The following is a 21,963-nucleotide window of genomic DNA, read 5'->3' as shown; positions in this document are numbered from 1 at the left end:
AGATGATGCAATGAATATTTTTTGTTCAACTTTTCATTTTTGAATGATCAAAAGAGGCATAAATAATTCAGCTGTTGACCAAAATCATACATGTTTAAAATTGTTCAGCCCCGTCCAGTAGATGGTCAGTTATCGTTTTTTTTTTTTTTTCTTCTCTTTTTTTTTATGTAACTTATATCTAACGCTTATCAACCCATTGTTTAAACAGAACTGTATTACATAAAAATCTATTATATGATGCAAGAAAAATATTTTTTAATTTGAACAAACATACTATAATGGTAGTTTCCTATTTTGTATTTTGTTGCAAAATATCACTATTACAATGTTTTTAGAGGATGATTTCAATGCAAGCATGCAATATGTATTTCAGAGCTTAAGTCTGATTTAGGAGACAATTGCAATTGACACTGGATCTTAAGGAGCAATTCACTTAGAGTATGTAGGAGTTTTTGTTGGAGTTTATATAGCAAATTGTCTTCACAACATAACTGTGTTCAAAGTTGATATAGAGTCGATCTAGCAATGGCTGACACCGGATAAGGGTCAGAAACAACTCTAATATATAGGCCTGTCCTAATACCAGAGCCTAAAATATTGAGAAAAATATTATATGAACCAGAAGTACATCATAGAAGTTGAGCGGCACACAAATATCCTAAAACCAAGCCTCTAGTAGCAACACAGTTATTAAAGAAGGACAATCAGAATGACTGACATTCTTAATTAAACCATTCTCTTTCCCTTAATCAAGTCTATGAATTAGAAACGCGTTTCAACTCTGTAAAGGCGCCGTACCAAGTGCCTGCTTCCTCAAGTTGATTTCAAATATTACATCATCCATCACCTATCAGTCAGTTTACTGCGCTCAGCCCTACTCTCAGAGTCCCTGATGGAAGCTTGTCAGGGAATTGAACCAGCGACACAGCCACAGACGGTTAATTAGAGGTGACATGTACATGTACGTCAATTTAGAATTCTTTTTGGTAAGCGTGTCAAGGACACCGTGGTGAGTTCGCAAAAGCAAGTGTCGGCAGGAATGACTCAAGAAGGTGTGTTGACCCATTCCTCATGAAAAGGCTTAAGAATTATAATCGAGATGTGAAAAAAAATGACAAGATGTAAGATTTACACACATGTTGCACTAATTTGTATATATTAATGCAGCTCTCTATGTGGCTTAGACTTTCTTGAGCTAGAAAAGCAGCCTTAAGTGAGCAAACTCCTCTTTTTCTGTGAGTGAGATCATCTCTGAACTTAGGGTTTTAGTCAAGACCCTAATATAGGGCTAGTTAGGGTGTTTTTGGTATTCCTAAAGCTAACATTAAACTTTACTAACAAGCATTACTTCATTTGTTACATCATGTACAGTATGCACTAACTGCAGTGATTAACCGGGCTCTCTCTGTGCTTTTCCCTTCATAGAATGTATGCAGAGACCAGTGACTATTTCGCTCTGTTTTTCTTGGATTGAGTCATTAACAGAGTTTTACTCCCATTAAGTGTGTGTCCTGCTTTTCTTTTTCTTATACAAAGTACTCCTCATTCAGAGCTGCAGGGTTTTCTCAATACAACTTGCTGTAGTCTTTGTTTGTTTTTCTTTATCCCAGAAAGTACATTTCCTGTATTGGAGACACTAACAAAGCTGCAGGTGACACCTCTCTGCTTCCCTTTCCAATTGAAAGTATATTGTTCACTGTTTGGGTTGTCTCTCTTTTCTAGTTAAAGCCTTTGTGCTATAGTGCGCATATAAGGTTAGGGTTATAGTATTATAGTATTAGTATTTTTTTATAGAATATACAGCTGTGTTATAGCATTATGGCAGTACAGTATCTCTGTGTTTTGTTATAGAAAGTACTCCTTGGTAAGAATTCATTTTATGCCCTCAACATCTTTACCCTGAGCTGGACGCAGTTAAACTTTGCTCCAAAAAAAGTTATTAGTAATTATAAATGTTCTCAATTTAGATAAACTGAATTCAATTGCACAAATGTATGCATAAATGCAAGTTCTGCCTTATCTGCAATCTCTGGAGTGTTTGTGTCATTAAGTTTGTTTTTGTTTTAGTCTTTTATTGTTTTCTTTGTGCATGTGTGTGTGTGTGTGTGTACCTGCTGCAGCATCACTGCCTGCTGCTGCTGGAGCAAAGCCTGGAGCTGCTGTGGGGAGAGAACCTGCTGCTGGAGGATCTGCTGCATCTGTTGTGGCGTGATCACTTGGGGACTCATCATGGCCACTGACACTGGAACCTGGACATGGATGATATGTAATGAAATGATGGAATGAGAGTCAGGGCGAGAAAGGAGGCACGGAGAGGGGCAAGACAAACAAGATGCAATAAATGTGAAAATGGAAAGTGGAGAGAACGGCAAACAATGGGAGAGCGGGGGGAATGGGTAGGGAGATGAGAAAGATTGGAAAAAAAGTTTAGAAAATAGAGCGTTAGAAAAATGAATCATAGAAATGTGGATCTACTGGGAATGAGTTAACTTGTGGTATAAAAGGTAGGAAGAGAAGGCTGTGACGTTTGGAAGCCTAGAGGAGATGCTGAAGGACACATGGGTGCTATGTCTTTGTGTTGCTCATCTTATTTTTCTGCCTTTATTCTGCTGGGAAAAGCTGAGGGATTTAAATAGATATAGACCTTAATTAGCAGGACCCTTGAACTCACCTACTTTAGCGTGCCTATCAGTGCTTCTACTGTTGAACAACATAAAAATGCATAACTCTAAATTTGATTAAAATTGAACTGATGGGGTGGACACATTGCCAAGGTGTGAGCTGCAGCAGCAAATATTGTGTTCACCTTTAATTATTCAAAATAAAGAGAAAAAATGGTCAAGTAAGCAGACATTTAAGTCTTTTTTAGACTCTGTGGCAAGTCGATCATAAAAGAATTGCACCATTTCTAGTTGTTAAGCTGTGAAGAAGCCAAGAAAAAAAAAAAAAAAAGCAAACATACAACATGCTTTATTTTTCCAAATTCTTCTCAGGCACCACAGCTCCCAACTTCTGAGGCAAAAGATCAATAGGAAAACAATATATTTTGCTGCTGTCTTTGATTGCGTGTGCGCACACCAACAGGGGAGTGGAACCTAACAGTCTTATTTTGGAGTTTTAGCTCCTCATGGCCGCTTTAAAAAATTAATGTTCTAAGAAAAGAAGATTTCACTGTTTACTTTTCTGAGAGTAAAAACCAGTTAATGATTTAGTATTAAACCGGCACCCTGGTTTGATACATAAAACTTGACTAGTGCACCAAAAAGTGGGGTGCAATACATTCCCTCTGCATGAACTTTAAAAATAAACTGTCATCAGCATAGATTGAAATCAATTTTATCAGCAGGTGTTTGGAATCAACAAAGAAGAAAAAACTGTTAAAACATCAACACAGAGTAACACCTTTACTGATTCTAATTGCAACAGTGTTTGCCATGGAGCTGCCATGACAGTAGCTACCCTATATGGAGTGTCAAGGGGGCAATAAGACATCCCTGTCCTCATTGCCAGCTAATCAAGCTGGCTTGATTACTTTCCATGCATGTCTCTCCTTCCTCCCTCCTTCTCTCTGCTCCTCTCCCTCTCTCTGTCAGGCCTTGACACGTCCTTGTTTAGTTCTCCTCTTCTCGATGCCCACCCCCCTCAGCCACCACCACCCCAGGTTTCTCCCCCCTCTTTGATTAGCCGAGACATTTGCATGGTCACTACACATTTTTCATTTTAGAAGTCATTATGCATTAGTGGCTCCTGATCGCCCGCCTTGACTAATCCTGATGAACTGAAAATCACAGCTGAAGGTCAACTTCCAGCCGGCCCCGCTGCACATTCATATTCATATTCAAACAAATCCTGCCTCCATTGTTCATTAGGGTCTTAGAGAGAAGGGACTCCATCTAAGGTAGGAGAGATGGAGGAGGAGGTGGTGGCTGTTTGTGGTACATCTCTTTTCTTCTTTGGACTCCATGCTTGCAAGGGGACAGGGGAAATTGCATTCACAATAAGCGAGTCGTTGAACAAAAGCTGTCAAAAGTTGCAAATTAAACAGCCCCTGTGTAATTATGCAAATGCTGTGCTTACACCTTCAGTGTTATTAACCCTTAAAGGTACATTTGCTAGGTAAGTAATTACCCCTGCAGTCACTCCTGGTTTTGTGTTAGATGCCATTGCAATAGGACGAGTGTGGCGGGAAAACAACAGCAGAGATGCACTCATTAAGGCTATTAATTGGGTGCAGGCTCAAAGATGTTTGGGCACAAAAAAAAAAAAAAAATAGATGCAGGCGTACCCGTGCAGGGTTTATCACAAATGTATGCGCATACATATGTAAAGTGGAATTAAATATAAATTGTACATGGAGCTTCAAACAGTTTCTGCATTGTGTGGGTGGTGAAATATGGGCACTCAAAGTCAGGTATTTGTGGGTGAATAATGCCGGATGTCATCAGCACTGAATAAAACAAGACCTCAAACAAGAGGTGCAAAATGAAGTAACGGAATATTGTAAAAAAAAAAAACAAAAAAAAAAAACAAGAAGTTTATGAAATATGGAGGGTCTTTTTACGCTGTCATTAACTTTTATATGTAATGGGTGATAATCACCCCCCCAAAAAAAAGGAAACGGCAGAAAGAGAAAAGAGAAGGGGGGAAGGCACTGGCCCACATCTACTGTGAAGAGCAGCACAATGCTAATTCCAGCATTTAACTGCATGCTTTTCTGCTTGACGTATCAGAGGCTCCAAGATGAAAGCAGATAAGTAATTGCTCTCCTGGTTCTTATTCTTCACTGACAACCCATAAATTTAATTTTACACACACGTTCATTTACATTTTCGAGTATATGACATGATAATTGCAGCAATATAACACCTCCATTCTGCAGGATCCTGCAGGAGGGCTTGATTGACGTGAGCACTGAATTGAAAGGAACAGGAGGCTGAATTGCCTCTCCTTGAAATGATTTTGCCACGAAGGGATGAAATTAATGAGCATTTAGTAGACGTTGGCAGTGGCGTAAACATCCACGCGCTACGAATGGGCTCTCTATTGCAGAAGGGAGAATGGTGATATCCAATCGGGTTGTTCTTCTGTTTGTCTGTTATTAAGAAGGAAAGGATTGAATTCCAGCTTTAGCAGGAAGACATTATTGATAGGATGTATTTTAATCAAAAGTAAGCCATTGGTGTAGATATTGGGGTAATTAATACCTAAATATTTAATCTCTATGTCTTAATACTGAAGATTTCCACTGCAAAAGTACATTTTAAACATAGTTGGACAAAAAAACGTTGAATGTAAACAATCATTTACATACAAAGCCTCAGTGATGCTAAAGAAGATCCAGATTTTAGCCCATTTTTGTCAATGCATTTTGCCTTAAAAGAAAAAGGTCACACTGGCAAGAATCTTAAAGTAAACAAAGCACTATAAATTAGCCCCTGATGTAAAACGTTGATTGGGCCCTTATCTAAATAAGCAAAATCTTATCTTCTTGAAGTGCATTTCTGCTAGTCAGCTACTGTACTATGGTATTTTAGCTCTACCACATGTGTATTTAATGAAAATTTTGTAAACAAGAACCCAAAAAAATTTTTAGTTTAGCACAACTAACTGGAGACGGAAAAGTAATGATTAGATGTCAACCACAGATGCTTCAGTCACAAGTATAAGAAACCGAGTGGAGCTGCAGATACTGCAGAGATTAAAGCAATAAGAAATCGAGGGGTCCTTGTCTTTAATTACTGTGAATCTTTGGCATGATAGAAGTGACTACTAATTAAGCCACTGGCTCTATTTTTACACACACTCAGTAAGAAAGATTAAGAAATCAGGAGAAGAGGGCAGAAACCCTATCTACTTTCATCGCTGCTTCGAAAAATGCAGACCCCTGTGGGAGCCTGTTGACTCCTAACATCGCAACTCCCTTTCAGTTACCATTCATCTACTAGCCAATTACAACCAAATGTGGCCCAGAGCATCAATGATAGTCAGGAAACTTCGCAATGGGGTAGGGTTCTATGCCTTGAAAAATTATTCACATGGTTTCTTAAAGTACAATATAATAACGTGAATGGATTTCTATTTTCCTCATAACTCTGACACCCCAAAATAAAACAGTTTGAAAACAATTGCCATTGGGTATGTTAAACATACTTTGGTGGTGATTTCACCTGTTTATGGTGATGTTTTCTTTAGCAGAGTAAAGGTAGCTGCAGAGAGCTGACAGGATGATGGTTAGAGATGGCTAGAGCTAAACATCAGTACTTTGTGGGAAGAGGGACCATATTGAGTAGTTGGATAATGTCAACTACTCATCCTAGGACGCAGCAGCATTTGCTGCAACCAATTGCTGCAACCGTAGACCTAGTCTTTTCTTTTCAACTTTTTAGCCATGTTTGCAAAAATTATGCAAGCCAAGGAGTCTCCACTAAGATTTAGATCTGGACTCTGTTTCATTTCAACACATGTCTCTGGTTTGATGTAGGTGATTAAATTTAATGCAATTTAATGTTTAGGATTGTTATCTTTCTGGAAGGTGAAGCAATATCTCAGTCTTAAGTCTTTTTCCCTACAAACATTCGTTTTTTACAGCACTGTATCTAGCTCCATCCATTTTCTCATCAGCTCTGACCAAAGAACTCTTCCCTCATAATGATACGGCCATCACTGTGTCTCACCATGGGAATGGTTTGTTTAGTGTTGTGCTTGTGAACTTTATCTACCAATCAGGTTATCTCTAAAAGCAATTTAAGGCTATTAAGTTTTTTCCCCCCCAAAAACCTACCACAAGGTGTATAAGTAGAGTATGTGTGTTTTAATCGAACATGTATAGACAGAATCGTGTCTTGAACACGTGTTGAGCTTTTGGAGATCGATGCCCTAGTTTGTCAGTCGTAAGCTAAGTGGATTACCGCAAGTTTTCCTAAATCAATTTCTATACCGGTTTGGCAGCAGTGCACAGTAACTCCAATTTATAATAACATAAAGACCCATCATGTAAAAGCATCTAATAGAAGTCCCTCAGGAGCTTGGATAGAGCTTAGAACAATTTCCATATTGATTTATCTGCACATGTAGAAACTTACTGATTAGACCTTGTGAATCCAGTGCACACTTGTGTATAGCTCACGCGCATTGTTTGCTTCATTATCAGTGCACACTGACGCACCTTTATCAGCAAAACTGGCTTAGTTCTCTCCTCCCTGATGCTTGCTAAACTCCCTCAAGGGGTGCAACAGTATAAGTAAAGGGGAGAGAATTAAAAGGAATGAGCAACGAGAAGAGAGAGTTGAAATAGGAAGCGTGAGCGCAGGTGACGGGAATGTTGGTATGAATGTGTGTGCCTGTGGGTTTAGGGTGGATGGGGGGGCATTTTCCTCTGATGTTGCAGGTAATATGGCCTCCACTGGATCAGCCTCTTCATCAGTGACACACAGTAAATTACAAGTGCTTCAAGCAGCTCAGTGAATTATAGTTCATCACTTGGAAAGGCTTTCCCCCCCTCACCACCGGGGCCCAGGCGTATCAGATCTGCCGGTTAGGATCCAATTAACACCCTGGCCAGAATCATCTGATTGCATGTGTAAGGGCTGGTATAACTCGTTTATTGCACCCATGTATCTTCTGTCACAAGGTAAATTTGTTGCTGCTACATCAAAGGTCTGAGCTACTTTTTTTTATCCCTCCCTCTCACTTTCTCTTGATCCCTCAAACTCAGCTACCTCGCCTTGGGGTTGCATTTCAACTTCTTTTGCATCACAATGATGAACCTACTCTGTCCTCGCAATTTAGCAATCTTGTCCTGTAGGTGTTGTAAATGCAAGAAGAAAAAAAAAGAGACGAGGTAGGGGGAGAAGGAGGGGACATGAAAAAAAATCTTGTTTTCTGTTACAAAAGCAGTAACCAAGGGTGTTTGACTTAAAATGTGCTGACACTTTTTTTTTTTTTACTCTTTCTTTCTCAGAGTCAACAGAAGTTTTCCTCATGAATAACATAATATTTTCCCCCTCTCGTTTTTCCCCTTTGCTGTGATAATTTTTCTCTATTTTCAGATGCAACCAGAGGGGATGCAGTGGAAAGATATATTCATAAATGTAAATGTGAACTAGCATCCTTTTCGCCATGCACAATGGAGTAAGTCAAGCAATACTTACACTGAGCGTCAAGGCCCTTTGCAAGACATGTGCATGAATTGAAATGATACTGGCTTGCTGTTAAAATTTTGCTGAGTTGACCTTTAAAAGTGTGACACTTGCTCTGATGGCCCAGTGACCACAGCTAGTTTGAATTGTCCGGGCACAGAGCTGTGAAGACACGAAAAGTAGCAAAACCAAAATCCTTCACAACTCCTGTATCCTTTCTACATTCAAATCAACGTTGTGCAGATGGAACCGACATTATTAGTCTCATAAAAATGCATTCACAGCTTGGCAGTGTGTAAGTGTAGGCACAGTGGTTGCAACAGTGGCTTGGGGCAGGTTATCTAGCTTTGTATGACGCAGGATCGAATTTTAATCACTGCAAGAGGAGGTCGAGTTGCAGGCTCACACTATCAAGCATCCATCTAACACTTACAGAGAAAGGTCAGGGCTGGTCATTCCCGCTGTTATAAGTATGTCTCAAGATTCCTACACAGTTAGGAAAAGCATTGAGTTCTATAAAAATCCTTTCTTCCTTCCGTCCATTTTCCCCGTCTTTTGTAATTTGATGTTTTTTTGTTCCTTTTTTTTTTTTTATTTCCTTACATTATTTCTTCTATTCATTCTTTCTGGTTCTTGAATGAGTTGACTTTTAAGGCCAACAATAATGGAGTATTCAAATTTTGGTAAAAATAACAGATCAATTCCAGATATATCAAGGACATTTAAATGTTTACCTGCTAACCATTTCTAAATTACATTGACCCCTTTTGCAGCTGTGTGATGACGCATGTGAACATGCAAATGCGACATAAAAACTATCCAATTATCTGTTTACTGTCCACCTTTTCTTGTACGCATTTCTTTATTTGTATTATAAATGTCAGGGTATAAATGCCTTTTGGGGGGAGTAATACATCACCATAGAGAAGAGTGGAGAGCAGTGGTAAAAAAGGAGCAGAGACAAGAGGGTGTTGTGCCTTGGGAGAGTAGAGTAAGCAGCAGCCGGAGACAGGAGGATTTACAGGAAGAAATAGGTGTTTATTGAGTGCTCCCGTGGGCTTACTGTGTAATAATAGACCTGTCACATTACGCAAATGTGGAGAAACAGCTTCTGTATGTGTGTTTGTTGGGCTGTTGTTGTTTTGTATCCTATGTGTGTGTGCATATTTCACTGCTAGAGCTGCCTGCCTCCGCATCATCAACTTCTGAGAAGCAACGATGAACGAGCGGATAGAATTAGTCAGGCAAGAGCCTTTAGCTGCTAATACGAGTAATTAAAACTGCAAGCTGAGGCACTTAGATGCTTGTGTACTAAATAATTTACATGCCATGATCTATGGATCATTTCTCTCTCCTAAATAGCAACGACAGAGAACAAGAGGCAAGAAACTGGCGGAGGATTTATCAGCGTCTCTGCCATAAGCAGGATGTCATGGTTATATTAATCCTTTTCCCACTTTCAGCAGCACTAATCATACAAGGGGATCAATCCGCATGATTCCTCGGGTGGAAAACATGTAGTTTGATTACAGCTGACTCTGATCTAGCTTTGAAGCTAATAAAATATTGCACTGTAGCGTCCGTTGCGGCCTTATAATCCAGGTAAATAACACAGCTTTATTGAGTGAACTCCCTCAAGACAAAAACAAAATGGAAAAAAAAATAACTGGAAGTGAAAAAAAAAAGTTGTTTTTAATGAAGTAATTTTCTTCTTCTTTACTCTGATATTTGCACACAGGAGTATTATGGGAAAATGTCATTTGAAATGAGAGGATTCAAAGCTGCTCAGCTGCATATTCCTACTGCAAAAATGAAGTTGATCAAAACTAGGTATGTACTACTCAGAGAATCAACATTTTCTTTTTTTTTTATAGTAATACACCATGGATGTAAACTTTTCTTTCCAACAAGAAGGTGAAGATAAACAAATAATTCGTTGGAAATGGACAGCCTGACCTGCAAACCATCAGATTCATATTGATTCACACCATCAGCCAGTGCAGGCAGGAGTAAGCAAATGTAAATATTCAATATTTACCATCTACTGCAGTTATTAGAGAAAGGTGCTTGGACATGGGGAGATTGTTCTAAACGCCCCAACACACCCTCCATTGGGTTTGGTCGAAAGGTTGAGTTTTGGATTTTGAGGTGCTAGACATTTGCTGATCGAGATTGCATGTTTAAATCCTCTGTACTCAACAAAGGTACTTTTACTTTAATTACTTGACTGGGATTACAGGATATAGACCAAATAAAGCAGTATATAGTGAAGGGGAAAGGAATGGTGCTTTTAAAAAGGTTTTACAACTTAAAATCTAAAAAGCGCATTTGGATTCACCCCCTTTTACTCCAATGGCTCTTCATAAAACCTTGTGCAACCAATTACCTAAAAACATTATCCAACTACTCAATATGGTCCCTCTGTGTGTAATTAACTTTAAGCAGGAATAGGGCTTAATGCTGGAAGCTATCCAGGTTTAAGTTAACCAGAACCTTTGAAGGTGATGAGAAAAACATTTAAAACAAGAAATGTTAAGTTCTATCACCAGTATGCTAAGCTTAAAAATGATCCTTCACAATTAGTTTCTGTTTTGTTTGTCTATCGCATCAAATTTCCAGCAATAAACATCAATAAAATGTAAAAAAGTGCAATCTGTCTGTATCTGTCTATTGAAGTACTATCAATACTAACACTTTTGAAGAGTCTACGCTGAATAATTCAAGGAAGAAGTATGACAGAAGAGTCTTTGGCAACCTTATCTCTTCACCGGTGCGTAATTAGATACACGGGGGTGTGACTCCAATTCAAGGTGTCGCCATTGTTAAGACTTTGTGAAAATATCAACGGGTGAGGTTAACGCCAATTTCCCTGTCATTAATGAAATGCACAGAGCTTCCTAATGAGGTAAACCACTGCTCCTTGATGCTACTTATTAGCCTAGAACAGGGCACAAACTCTCACACTTCAACTTCAAACTGTTAAAACAGTAAATAAAAAAAATAAAAAAAGTGCTGTTAATAAGACATTGAGGCAGATGTCAAGGGGCTTTACGTAATTTGATGGAGGGGTAAACTAAGTAAACGCCTTGTTGACGTAAAAGAGCGAGATGAAAAAGATGCTTATGTGAGAAAAATATCTTAACACCAGAGAGCAAGAGGGCGGTAGGCGGCGTGTGGGGATGGGAGTGTGAGCGCGCCTGCATATGTGTGACCTTTTCCGAATCACTGACAACAGAAATAGACAGCTCTAACAAATCAATAAGGTAAATTAGCACCGAAGGAGGAAAATGACAGGGAGAAATAAAAAAGGTTTGTGACCAAATATTCAGGCTGACGTGTATTAAAAAAAAAAAGGATTTCCTGTGTAAACAACGGAATAATATGAAGAAAAGCATTCAGTGCAAGGGTATGCTAATAAATAACCTTCGGAAAGACTTATCAAAACATTTCTAGCTTGACTGATACTTCTAAGGCCAGCGTGAGTAAAACTTGTACTTTCTTTGTCATGCTGTTCTTGTGGGGTTTGATAGGACTGACTTATTCATCTTAAAGATCCTAGGACGAAGATTGCGTGGGCAAATCAAACACACTTTGTGGAACAAAGGAAATCTTCTTTATTGGGAGGAGCGTGTATCACGGACGGACTTAAGAGATTAGACGGAGGGAGCCGCTTTACCTGCAGTGGACGCTGCTTGTCCTGGCTCTTTGGAGATTTCAGGCCACTGCCTGGCTGCTGCAAGAGTAATTGCCTCGCTGCTTGTAGCGCCTGGAAAGAAGAGAGCACAACACACACACAAAAAAGTGTGAAAAAGAACTACTTTTTGAAAGACAAAGCTGAATGAGAAAACATTTCATGTTGTTTAAGTATCGCTAAAGATATGTTTCAGTAACATCTGGTATAGCTATGATCACAGATAAATGCTGTTTGTCTAAAGCACCTCTGAAGAATGACGATGAGTGTGTGTATGTGTGTGTGTGGGGGGGGTGATGGGGAGTAGAATTGACCTGTCTAGTGTGTGCTCAACTGAAATATCCACTTCCCTCCGCAAATTACCACCACATTTGCATATTCATAATATCAATGTGAAGTAGAGGCAGCACCATGTGAAGTGTCCCTGGGAGCTGTAATTAAAGTTGACAAAATCAACATCAGATTACATTTAGAACGAATTAACCAGCAGTCCAGGTTTTACACTGTGCATTAAGGGTGCTTATGTGCAGAGGATGGGTAGATAGATGGAGAGATTAATAGATTGGTGGGGATAGAGAGAATGTTCCCCATCTTAATAAAAATGACTTCACAGCTGTTTACACAGATCTTGACAGATCTGAAGTTTGCGCTTGTAAATTGTAATTTTTTTTCATCAACACCTGTTGAGACGAGGTAAAATTTTGTGCGATATTGACTTTTAAAGGACTAACATTGGTTGGGGACATATGAAAATAATGATCTTCACAGAGCCAAAACTGCATCTTAAAGGTATAGTGGAGGATTTTTTATATTTTTTTTTCTGGGTGGATCATTAAAATAAATGGTCCTCTTTATTGTTAATCATTCTGGTGATATGTTTACATAAGGTCGTCCTATGTGCTTGTCCCAATTTTCACTTACTGGTGGAAAGAATTGCAAATCTTCATTTGAAAAGTAAGCTTGTATGAGTGATGCAAACAGCAACTTTTAAACAGAGAGTGCACCAGGAGAAATGAACTCCTGCATGCATTTAATAGGCGTTCCCTCTCAGGAGAGGGTACAGGGTTGTGCATGTGCATTTTTTTTTTTTTTAAGTGAAGAGGGCGGTTGTTTTCAAAAAAATTTGCGAAAATCCTCAACTATACCTTTTAACTCGTCTGTACTCAATGTTATGGTTATGGTTGACAAGTTTTAAAACTCTCTAAATATGAGATTAAAAATGTTACCAAAACAAACAAAAAAAAAAACATTATCATTTCAAAAAACGCAATCCAATCCATAAATGTAAAATTTTAACTTGAGATTATGAAATTCTGTCCTGACTGAAAACTGTACAAAACCCCTTGTGCTTATCATTAAGATCCCCAACAGAAGATCAACAGTAAAAGTAATTCACTGTTTGCTCAAGGTGGTTTAAAAACCTTTTTACTGAGTATTTTAGAGTATTGTCAGCCAGCCCAATGGGAAGCTCTGTCAAAACGACAGCAATTCTATTTGTTTCTAACTTAAAACAAACATGTTTAACTGAGATACAATAAAATGTCAAGCTCCAACTTCCACAAGCAAATGATGACAAAAGATAACTCAAATTCAAAAAAAGTATTTACTTCAAAGAGTTAATCAATATCAGATGTGCCAGGAGATAAATAATTTTTTTCTTCATAGTGTTGAGAAGAAACCAGCTTCATGAGAATCAAAAAGGCTGGTATGTTTTTTTTTTTTTTTTTTTTTATTGCATCATTGCTTTCAGCTCCACTTGCGCTCCACGGTGAACAAGCATGCAGGCGAGCAGCTTCCCACAGTTCTTCAACAGAAGCATTAGAGAGTCCAGCAGTAGAGAACGCAATACAACAGAACAACTTGCTCTCTGTGCTGAGAAGCATCAAGCAGGAGCAGCACAACAACTTCACGGCCTTTCTTTTTCTGTTTAAAACTCAAACTCAGGTGGAGAGTGACACTTCCTCCAGAATCTCAGGTTCTCATTTCATTCTGGTGCTAGTTGGTATCCATGACAACGGCTGCTTTGACAGACGTGCATATGGCGCAGCTCAAACCAGCTGATGGGAACAATGTTTGAACTAGTACATTGAGATCCTGTGCAAACAGACAGAGAAGACAGCAGACAGATAGAGAAAAGGCAAATGGGGGGGAAAAAAGAGGAGGAAAGGAGGAGAGGAAAAAGTTGCCATGCCTTAACCCCCTCAGGGAACACATCTAATCCCCCCCTCTGCTGATCAATTATGAAAAGAAAGAGCTCGGGAGGTGCCTTGAGAGGTGGAGGTGGGTCTGGGGAGGGAGCTGTCTGGCTGCTCAGGAGGAGCCAGGACTTCTGATCCGAAGTAAACAAACACATTACACTGGCACTGGGTCCTAATTGTATTGATCCGTCTCTTCGGTAAAAGGATCACAGTCGCCACTAGTTTATATACATGTGACTGTGTATGGTGGCATCTGTAAGCTGAGCTCTAGTTGTTTCTTCAAAACACACACTAAAGTGCACATCAGCAACGTCAATGAGCAGAGACACGCGCAAACTTCTGTCATGGGTGGAGAAATCAAGCATTTTTTTTTCTTTTCTTTTTTTTTTTTACCAGGCATAAAAGACAACATCAATTTTTTGAATGCATCCAATCACTTTGCTAATTAAAACACAGGGCCCAATTAATCTCACCATGATTGGTGAATCAAGGTAATTATAAGGCTTATTGAGTCCTGCACACAGTAGTTAGAGGGGAGGGTTGCTTGATGAGTGCGACTAAAGCTAGCCGGCGGGGGGAAATGTTTATCCATGTGTGAATCAATAGTAACTTACTGTGTTATACAAATACACAAAAGCTCCTTTATATATTGCGAAAGGGTCAAAAGAAAAAAGAAAAAAAAAAGAATTTAACAACACTCAGTACAGTGCCTTATCTTAAGAACAGATGTATACCCCTTTATTTTAAAATGTTTTGATTAAAATATCTATGTTTTTTCTTATTATAGGTCATAAAGGTGCACAAAATTGATAAAAAATAATCATTCAAATATTTAAGATTTGATATTGTTACAAAGTGCATTTATATGTAGTCCAAATGAGACAGCGTGGAGTGTCCAAAAAATGTCTTGCCACTCTGACAAGCTTCCCCACAGCATGATGCTGCAACCACCATGTAACAACATGGGGATAATTTAGTCATTTATTGGGGAATGCTGAAGGGAATTCTTTGCATTGAATTATATTTGAGGTGTGCAGATTAAAGTGGCCTAAATGCAAATGTAAACCACACAGCTTTAAGTCCCAACATCAATAACCATTACTATATATTTGATAATCACTTTAAAATTATATGGAAGTTTCTGTTGGTAAATGTGTAACCTCATAACATGCACTGTATTTGTGTCAAATATATAGAGTGGACATAAAACAGAAGGTCATTTTACGCAATAGACTAAATATAGTTACCATCTAAAGCAAATTTGCAGCTTTGCACTTATTCTCACTTTATCATCATATGGGGGAAAGGGGTTTCACAATATAGTTAGGAGGGCTGAATACAAATGCATGCCACACTTTCAAACTTTTATATATGTAAAAATACTGGAATGTTCTTAACTATTCAACACTTTTTGTTGGTTTGTCAGCCAGGTTAAATACAGTGACGTATGTAAATGTTAAAGTTAAGAGTATACTTTTAAAGAAGCAAATCCATTCATTCGGAATGCATATCAAAGGAAGCAAGGAGATCATCTATGCCAGGCTTGTTAAAAAGAGGAGGCTGCTCATACTGAGGACATAACACAGGCCTTATCAACACCGGACAGAACTTTTTCAGAGTGGCATGTGATGTCTGAAGCAGTCTGGCACCTCCTCCATGGAATTGGGGTTAGTCATTTTTTTCGGAGAGCGTGTGATGGTGTGGAAGGTAAAAATGGAGGGGGGGTGGGATGAAAGGTCTTTTTCCTTCTCTTTCACCAGCTCTGAGTATTCAGCCATTACAGTAAAAAGCACCAATTTGTGCCACCCACTCCTCGCTCCGCATACATGCTGGAGCTAAAGCCCGTATGAAAGCACAAAAAGGAAAGTCATCAAAAGTTGGCTGAAGAGCTGCCTGAGCGGACAAGAAAAAAAAAAAAACATGCATACACACACTGGTACAGATGCTCCAGCTATTTAACCTTAGGTTGCTATGCACGAAAAAATGACATTCCCAGTCTATTAATTCACACATTGTATAAACAGCACAATGTGGTACATTCTTAGAATGAGAGAGCAAGGCAGACAGTGTAAAAAAGAAAAAAAAAGAGCCAGGCCCTCGCTATATAAATAACAAGGCACTCAGAGGCATATTTGATGTTGATATCCATCACAGAGTCTGGAAAAAAAGGGGGAAAGAAATACAGGGAGGGAAAATAACACAGTGTGACCAAGACTGCGACACAGGGATCCTTATGAAAATAAGATTCAGCCCAAATGGATCTGGTGTAATTGGTTTCAGATAGTAAGGTCAGAAAAAAGGCGACACAGGCAACTATTATGTGAAACGGACTGAGAAACAACAATGTTTACACAGGCATTCCTCTCCTACATTAATAGGCATGCAGAGATCACTACAGAGGGCACAAAACAAGAGGCTGACAAAAGGACCCACACTATCCTCCATCTGCTTTTCTACCTTTTGCAGAACTCCAGTTCTACACACAGCATGGTAATAAGCAACAGTGAACGCCATGCACCTTTATAAGAAGCATGCAAAGATCTTAAATAAGCATGAAATACATTAAGAGCTGCTTCAATACCAGGGCCAAACCATTGCAAATCTCCAGATTGCTTATTGCATGTGGTTAGCGGCGGGAAAGAAATAAACCATCCGCAAAGAATGTCATTCTTTTAAATCAACACAGAGACTGCAGGATATTTAGGCATGACATTGGCAGTGAAAATGTTTGAGGGGCTGTGACATTGTGTTTGGACAGTGCAGATCACTTCCTGACTCAAATCACACCAGGAGTTGTTGTTATTAGGGGATTTAGCTGATATTGGAATGATGACACAGGCGTGTAATATCCTGCTCTCAACAGGTACCTCTTTACAGAATGCCTCCACATTGCAGGAAGCAGCTGTAAACAAGGTGCCGGTTGTCGATCAGTGAGAAATGAGGCTGCGCCAGGGCTAACAGGACTTATCTCAAGACTGCTGAGGAGATACTTCTTCTGAATACGTCTGTGTGTTTATTGTGGGATGCTTTTCAACTCTGGGAGAGTTTCGGCTGAGATGACAGGTTTGACAACTTTTAGGCCCACATACAGGTTGCACAACATAACAACACCTCATTGCCAGCCTATTTATCTCAGCTTCCAGACAACATGTTAAAAGGAAAGCAAAAATAAAAAACAAAATACTGAAAGCTTGATATAATTTAGATAAAAAATTACATACAGTACGCTGATTCCTTCTTGTGTTATATCTGCATTTGCGAAAAAAAATATATAACAAAGAATATGGCATGAACCTGTTTTTACTGATTTTACATTATAAAATTAAAACAAAAATCTATTTACAAACATAGATTTTTTTATCCAGTTGATTTTGCGGTTTCTATAACCTGCTTTTTTTGTGGTTAAAGGAAAACCCACAGGTTGTACCTGGCCAACTCTGGCATTAAACCAGCGTTACCAAAGTAACTCCTTTGGTTGCTGCAACATGAAATCTGTTTTTGTTTTTTTTTTGCAACCCAACATATTTCCTATAAGCCTAATTTTTTTGTGCTGTAGAAGCTAGTAAAACATTAACTATCATCAAACAATATTAGATGGGGGAGGCAGAGAATTGCGTTAATATTCTGTTTACTGAAAAATAAGGGATCAAGTGGATAATATTAATGAATGATAAACATCAGTAAATCTATAGCATCATTATATTTACAGCAAAATTATAAAGAAAAACTTTTATGACAATTTTTTTCTATGAGTGCTGAAATAAAGATTTCTTTATGGTTTTTCCACAAAAAATACTAAAAAGAACATTTGTTACTAGTTATTTAGATTGAGATAAAAGTATTTTACATTCACCAAAAATTTCACATCATCTTTCTTTTCGTGCATAATATTATTCCTATTGATCAGCTTGCTCCAAAAGTATAAAAAATAAGAATAAAATCTAAATAAGCTGGATATCATCTGGTTAATTGATTCAATGTTTAGGTCACTCTTATTGACCTAAAATTTTAGATCAGTAAGAGTGCTGCTAAGTGTTTCTCTTGTTTTTTAAACCTCTGCTTTGTTTGGTTTTATCTCTATCAGAATAATTTTCCAAACAGCCTTATTTAGCTCATTTCTATTGGAGTGTAACCTGCAGCAGCTAACAGAGTCTACAGAAATAAGTAGGGGAGGTAGGTAGTATGTGCCATACTGTACAAGTTGAGTAGTACATTTTTTCTGGTCTGCTTTTCAAAGCACTTTAACACTTAGACAAGATATTTGAAAGTGTTTATGATGATGTAATAATTGTTTAAAAAACACCTTGATACCGTTGATTTTTGTTTAACACAGAGAAAGTTGATCGGGCAAAGGTTTCTAGCATAATGTAGAATCTAAACACGCAATACTAAAATATTTACATCCTATCCTCTTATGTTTGAGTAAAATCAGGAAATTTGGATAAGTGGATTGAAGAAGCTGGCTTGTGAAGCGGAAAAGATTGTTGGGTGGAGATATCCCACACAAAACTTTAATGAAAACCACAGGCTAAGTTAGTGGAGGCAAGAGGATGGGGCCTTAAGTACCTTTCCAGAGAGTGCAATGATTTCTAATCTTATATGAAGCTCAGAGTAGCTGATGGCATTCAAGGAAGGCTAAACATTCAAGAATAATTTTACCTTCACAAAGAAAATGCAGTCCAAGTATTTGGGGTTCACTTAAGTTTATGTTTGTGGACAATTCTGGTGCTCCCTCGTGATTTCATAAAATTAGTTTGTTTCAAAATGAAAAATGGGAGACAAATGTCAATGTTTTGAAGAAATATGCCAGTGGTTCCTTTAAGGACGCTTTCCAGGGGACAGTATAAGGAATAAACCTGGTAGAAAGAGGGAATTTGGAAAAACATGCAGGAGTAATGAGTATTTTAATGTATGACTCAATAAATCAACAGTCCGTGGAGAATCTGCCTGGGCCTCAGGACAGAGGTAAAAACATCCCGCAGAACAATGGGCGTCTGTGTCCTCCTCTGCTACCTCTGTCTTCATATTTTCAGCTACATCAGCTCCCTCTTGCTCAATATGCATAAACTCAGTCATATCTTTGTTAGACTTTTACCTTCTGAAGGACAGACAGCCCTTTGTAGCTAAAACGGAAAATACAACAACTTGCAAATCGATAGCTAACTCTTTTCCTAACTATCACTTTGAATTCATCTGTTTCTTTTCTGTTCACTTTCCTGACACTCATATCACAATATTCATTTCACCCCCTCCTCTTCTTTCTCCTCCCCCCTCTCTCCCACCTATCTCACCTCTTGTTTATTGATTCTCAAGATTAAGAATTCCTAGGGTGACGGATTGCAACACACAAGCATCAAATTATTTTGGGGTGTGCTTATTTGCCTTTCCCTTGCATCTATTTGGCCTGTGTCTGTAGACAATTATGCCTACCCAGCACCAGACTCAGGTGCTAATAATGAAGGACAAATAGAAATCGTATGTGTAAACTTCTCCCACTGATGAAAATTTATATTAACTTTCTACCACAGTAAACAGAGCTGCATAGCTACACCGTCCCCGGAGGACTGATGAGATGAATTTGCTCTCTTCTGCCCAAGGAAGAAAGCTTCAGAAAGAGAGAGAAGTTCTGGTGGTGAGGAAGCCTCAGAGGGGCCCCCTCTCTATTGTGCAACTTGAAACTTATTTTTCGCCCTCTCGCAAAGAAAAACAATAAGCTTTACTTGGCTGATTGGTATTTAAATCTAAAAGCTGAAGTGTCGCATACACATCAGTATGTACATGTCTGCGGTGATGCTTGACAGACCATGCCAGTAATAACCACATGATTTGCTGTCTTTCCTCCCGTCATTGTCATGGAGATTCTATGCAAACTACAGCAGCTAAAACATGGGAAAACACTGCTATTATTCCTAGCCGTCAATCATTGACCTCATTATGGAAAATTGCATATACATTTCTTTACCATTTAGTATAAGAGCAACAACATTTCCAAAGAGAGCTGGACAATATAGAAAATTTAACAATACAGTAAAAAAGCCAATAGCATATCTATTTTGCTTTTTGTTAATACTTTTAATTGGGATTTCTAATGGAATGCAAAAAAAATAATAGTTTAAAAATGTTAAAATCTTTTCTCATGAATCAATGCTTTGTAGAACCACCTTTTCCCCCAAACTATGAGTCTGCCACTGCAAAAGTTCCACAGTCTTTATTTACACTGATACCCTAAAATCAAAGGAAGTCCAGCCAACTGGCTTAATTAAAAAGTCACAATTCAATAGATTTAGGCCAACGGTGCAGAAATCCAGGTATTCTCCGAAGGCCATGTATTAACACTGCATGCTAAAAATGTGTTTAGGGATAAACTCGGAAAAACTTCTTGTGGTCATCATGCCAAACTTTCATTTATATACATTATTGGTGCCTGAGATGGTAAAGCACACAATGATGAATGGCGAGATCATGAAACAGGTAGAAAAAAATTCAATGGAAAGAGAAGTACATGAAAAATGTGCATGTATCCAAAAAATATTGTAACTGCAGTAATTGCATATTGTCCCAAATTTCAGTCAGTTCTTTCCCTTGTCCATGCTCCACTACTCCAGAAGTTTTCAGGAATTATCCAGATTCCTTTTTTGTATGCAGGTATGATTAAAAAATGTAATCTTGTAGGCTGTTTTTTTTTTTTTACCTGCATATACTATACCATTCCACTAAGATAGGTGTTTTATGCTTCATCTTTATCGTCACATGCTGCAACATATAAACTTTTCATGTGGGTTTAACAAAAAGTATTGCAAATTACTGATCAACCAGAAAAGACAATAACAATGAAGACAGTTTAGGAAAAGACAAAAAAAGAAACTAGAAAAATAAATTTTTTACACATAGGTAATAGAATATGCAATATTTAAACACATTTAAATAAAAGAAAATTGAAGGTCAAGTAAGGCCTTTTCAGGACTTAATTTAGCTGTATTAATTTAGAAAATATATTCTTACTGCCAAAGGAAAATCAAACAATATAGGTCAAGGAATGCAGGTGTACAATGAATGTGAGCCGTATGACCCAATAGTAACACTCCCCACCTGTTGATATATTGGCTGAAGACAGGCTCCTACGATTCTACCTATCTTACAATAAATAACAGAAACTGCATAGTTTAAAAAGATTTCTGTTAAAAAAAAACAATTACTCTAGTTGCGTGCCAACTGAAGGAACATCAGCCATCAGCTTTATTCAGATAAAAGCTACATTATACATATTTTACTGTAAATTTGGCCCAGTCTGGCTTGTCGTTAAAGCAGCTGAGTGCAGAATACTAAAGCAGAGAGTCTGGTCAAATGTCAGCTACTGGTAATCTTATTTTTTTTTTCTGACATAAATGACCATACAAATTCCTAGGTGAGCACATTAAACACATCATTGAATTCCTGCTCATATTATTGCTCAAAACAAATGATTTATACTTTTTTAAAACATTTGTCTACCTTTATTACTGCACTATAGCAGTATGAATAATTGTTGCTTTACATTTAACAAAAAAATGTTTCTTGGTTTGAACTAGGTTTTTTCAAGGTTATGGGGGTGTGGGCTGTTGTTGCAGTTCAATAGTATGAGTGTCTGTCTGGCTCAACCTGCAGTGCTCAGGTTAAGTGTTGAGTCTAAGTGTTACCCTCTTTAAGTGGTCGATGAGACAGAGAGCTCTCTGACCTGTGCTGTAAGTGAACTCACCTCCATCACTGATGCAGCTAAGTTATTTTTTTGTAGGATAGTTCTGTTTTAAAAGATGAAATGGTTTATTTTCTCCCAGTGAAACAAATCAGGTGAACTTTCAAATATCTTTTGGTTTAAACAGGTCAGTGTGATTACTTTGTTTCTCATCTTGACACCAGCTTCCTCCCAATGAATGCCTTACTCTGCTCAAGGATAAAC

The 21,963-nt window shown here is 38.2% G+C and overlaps 1 protein-coding gene across 9 annotated transcripts in view; it reads right to left on the bottom strand.

The window, feature by feature from the left end:
* LOC107095319 (forkhead box protein P2-like) overlaps positions 1-21,963 on the bottom strand; it is a 117,653-nt gene that overhangs the window by 32,964 nt on the left and 62,726 nt on the right. For all 9 annotated transcript variants that reach the window (XM_015391353.1, XM_015391357.1, XM_015391354.1 and 6 more), the window contains 2 exons: positions 11,815-11,904; positions 2,112-2,249 (listed from right to left, as the gene is read on the bottom strand). In XM_015391353.1, the coding sequence (XP_015246839.1) occupies positions 2,112-2,249; positions 11,815-11,904 (228 nt within the window). The remainder of the gene's footprint in view (positions 1-2,111; positions 2,250-11,814; positions 11,905-21,963) is intronic.

The sequence above is a fragment of the Cyprinodon variegatus genome, unplaced genomic scaffold (genome assembly GCF_000732505.1).
Source record: "Cyprinodon variegatus isolate N-32 unplaced genomic scaffold, C_variegatus-1.0 Scaffold537, whole genome shotgun sequence".
Lineage (NCBI taxonomy): Eukaryota > Metazoa > Chordata > Actinopteri > Cyprinodontiformes > Cyprinodontidae > Cyprinodon > Cyprinodon variegatus.
The sequence above is the reverse complement of the archived record's forward strand: the minus strand, read 5'-3'. Positions and strand labels throughout refer to the sequence as shown.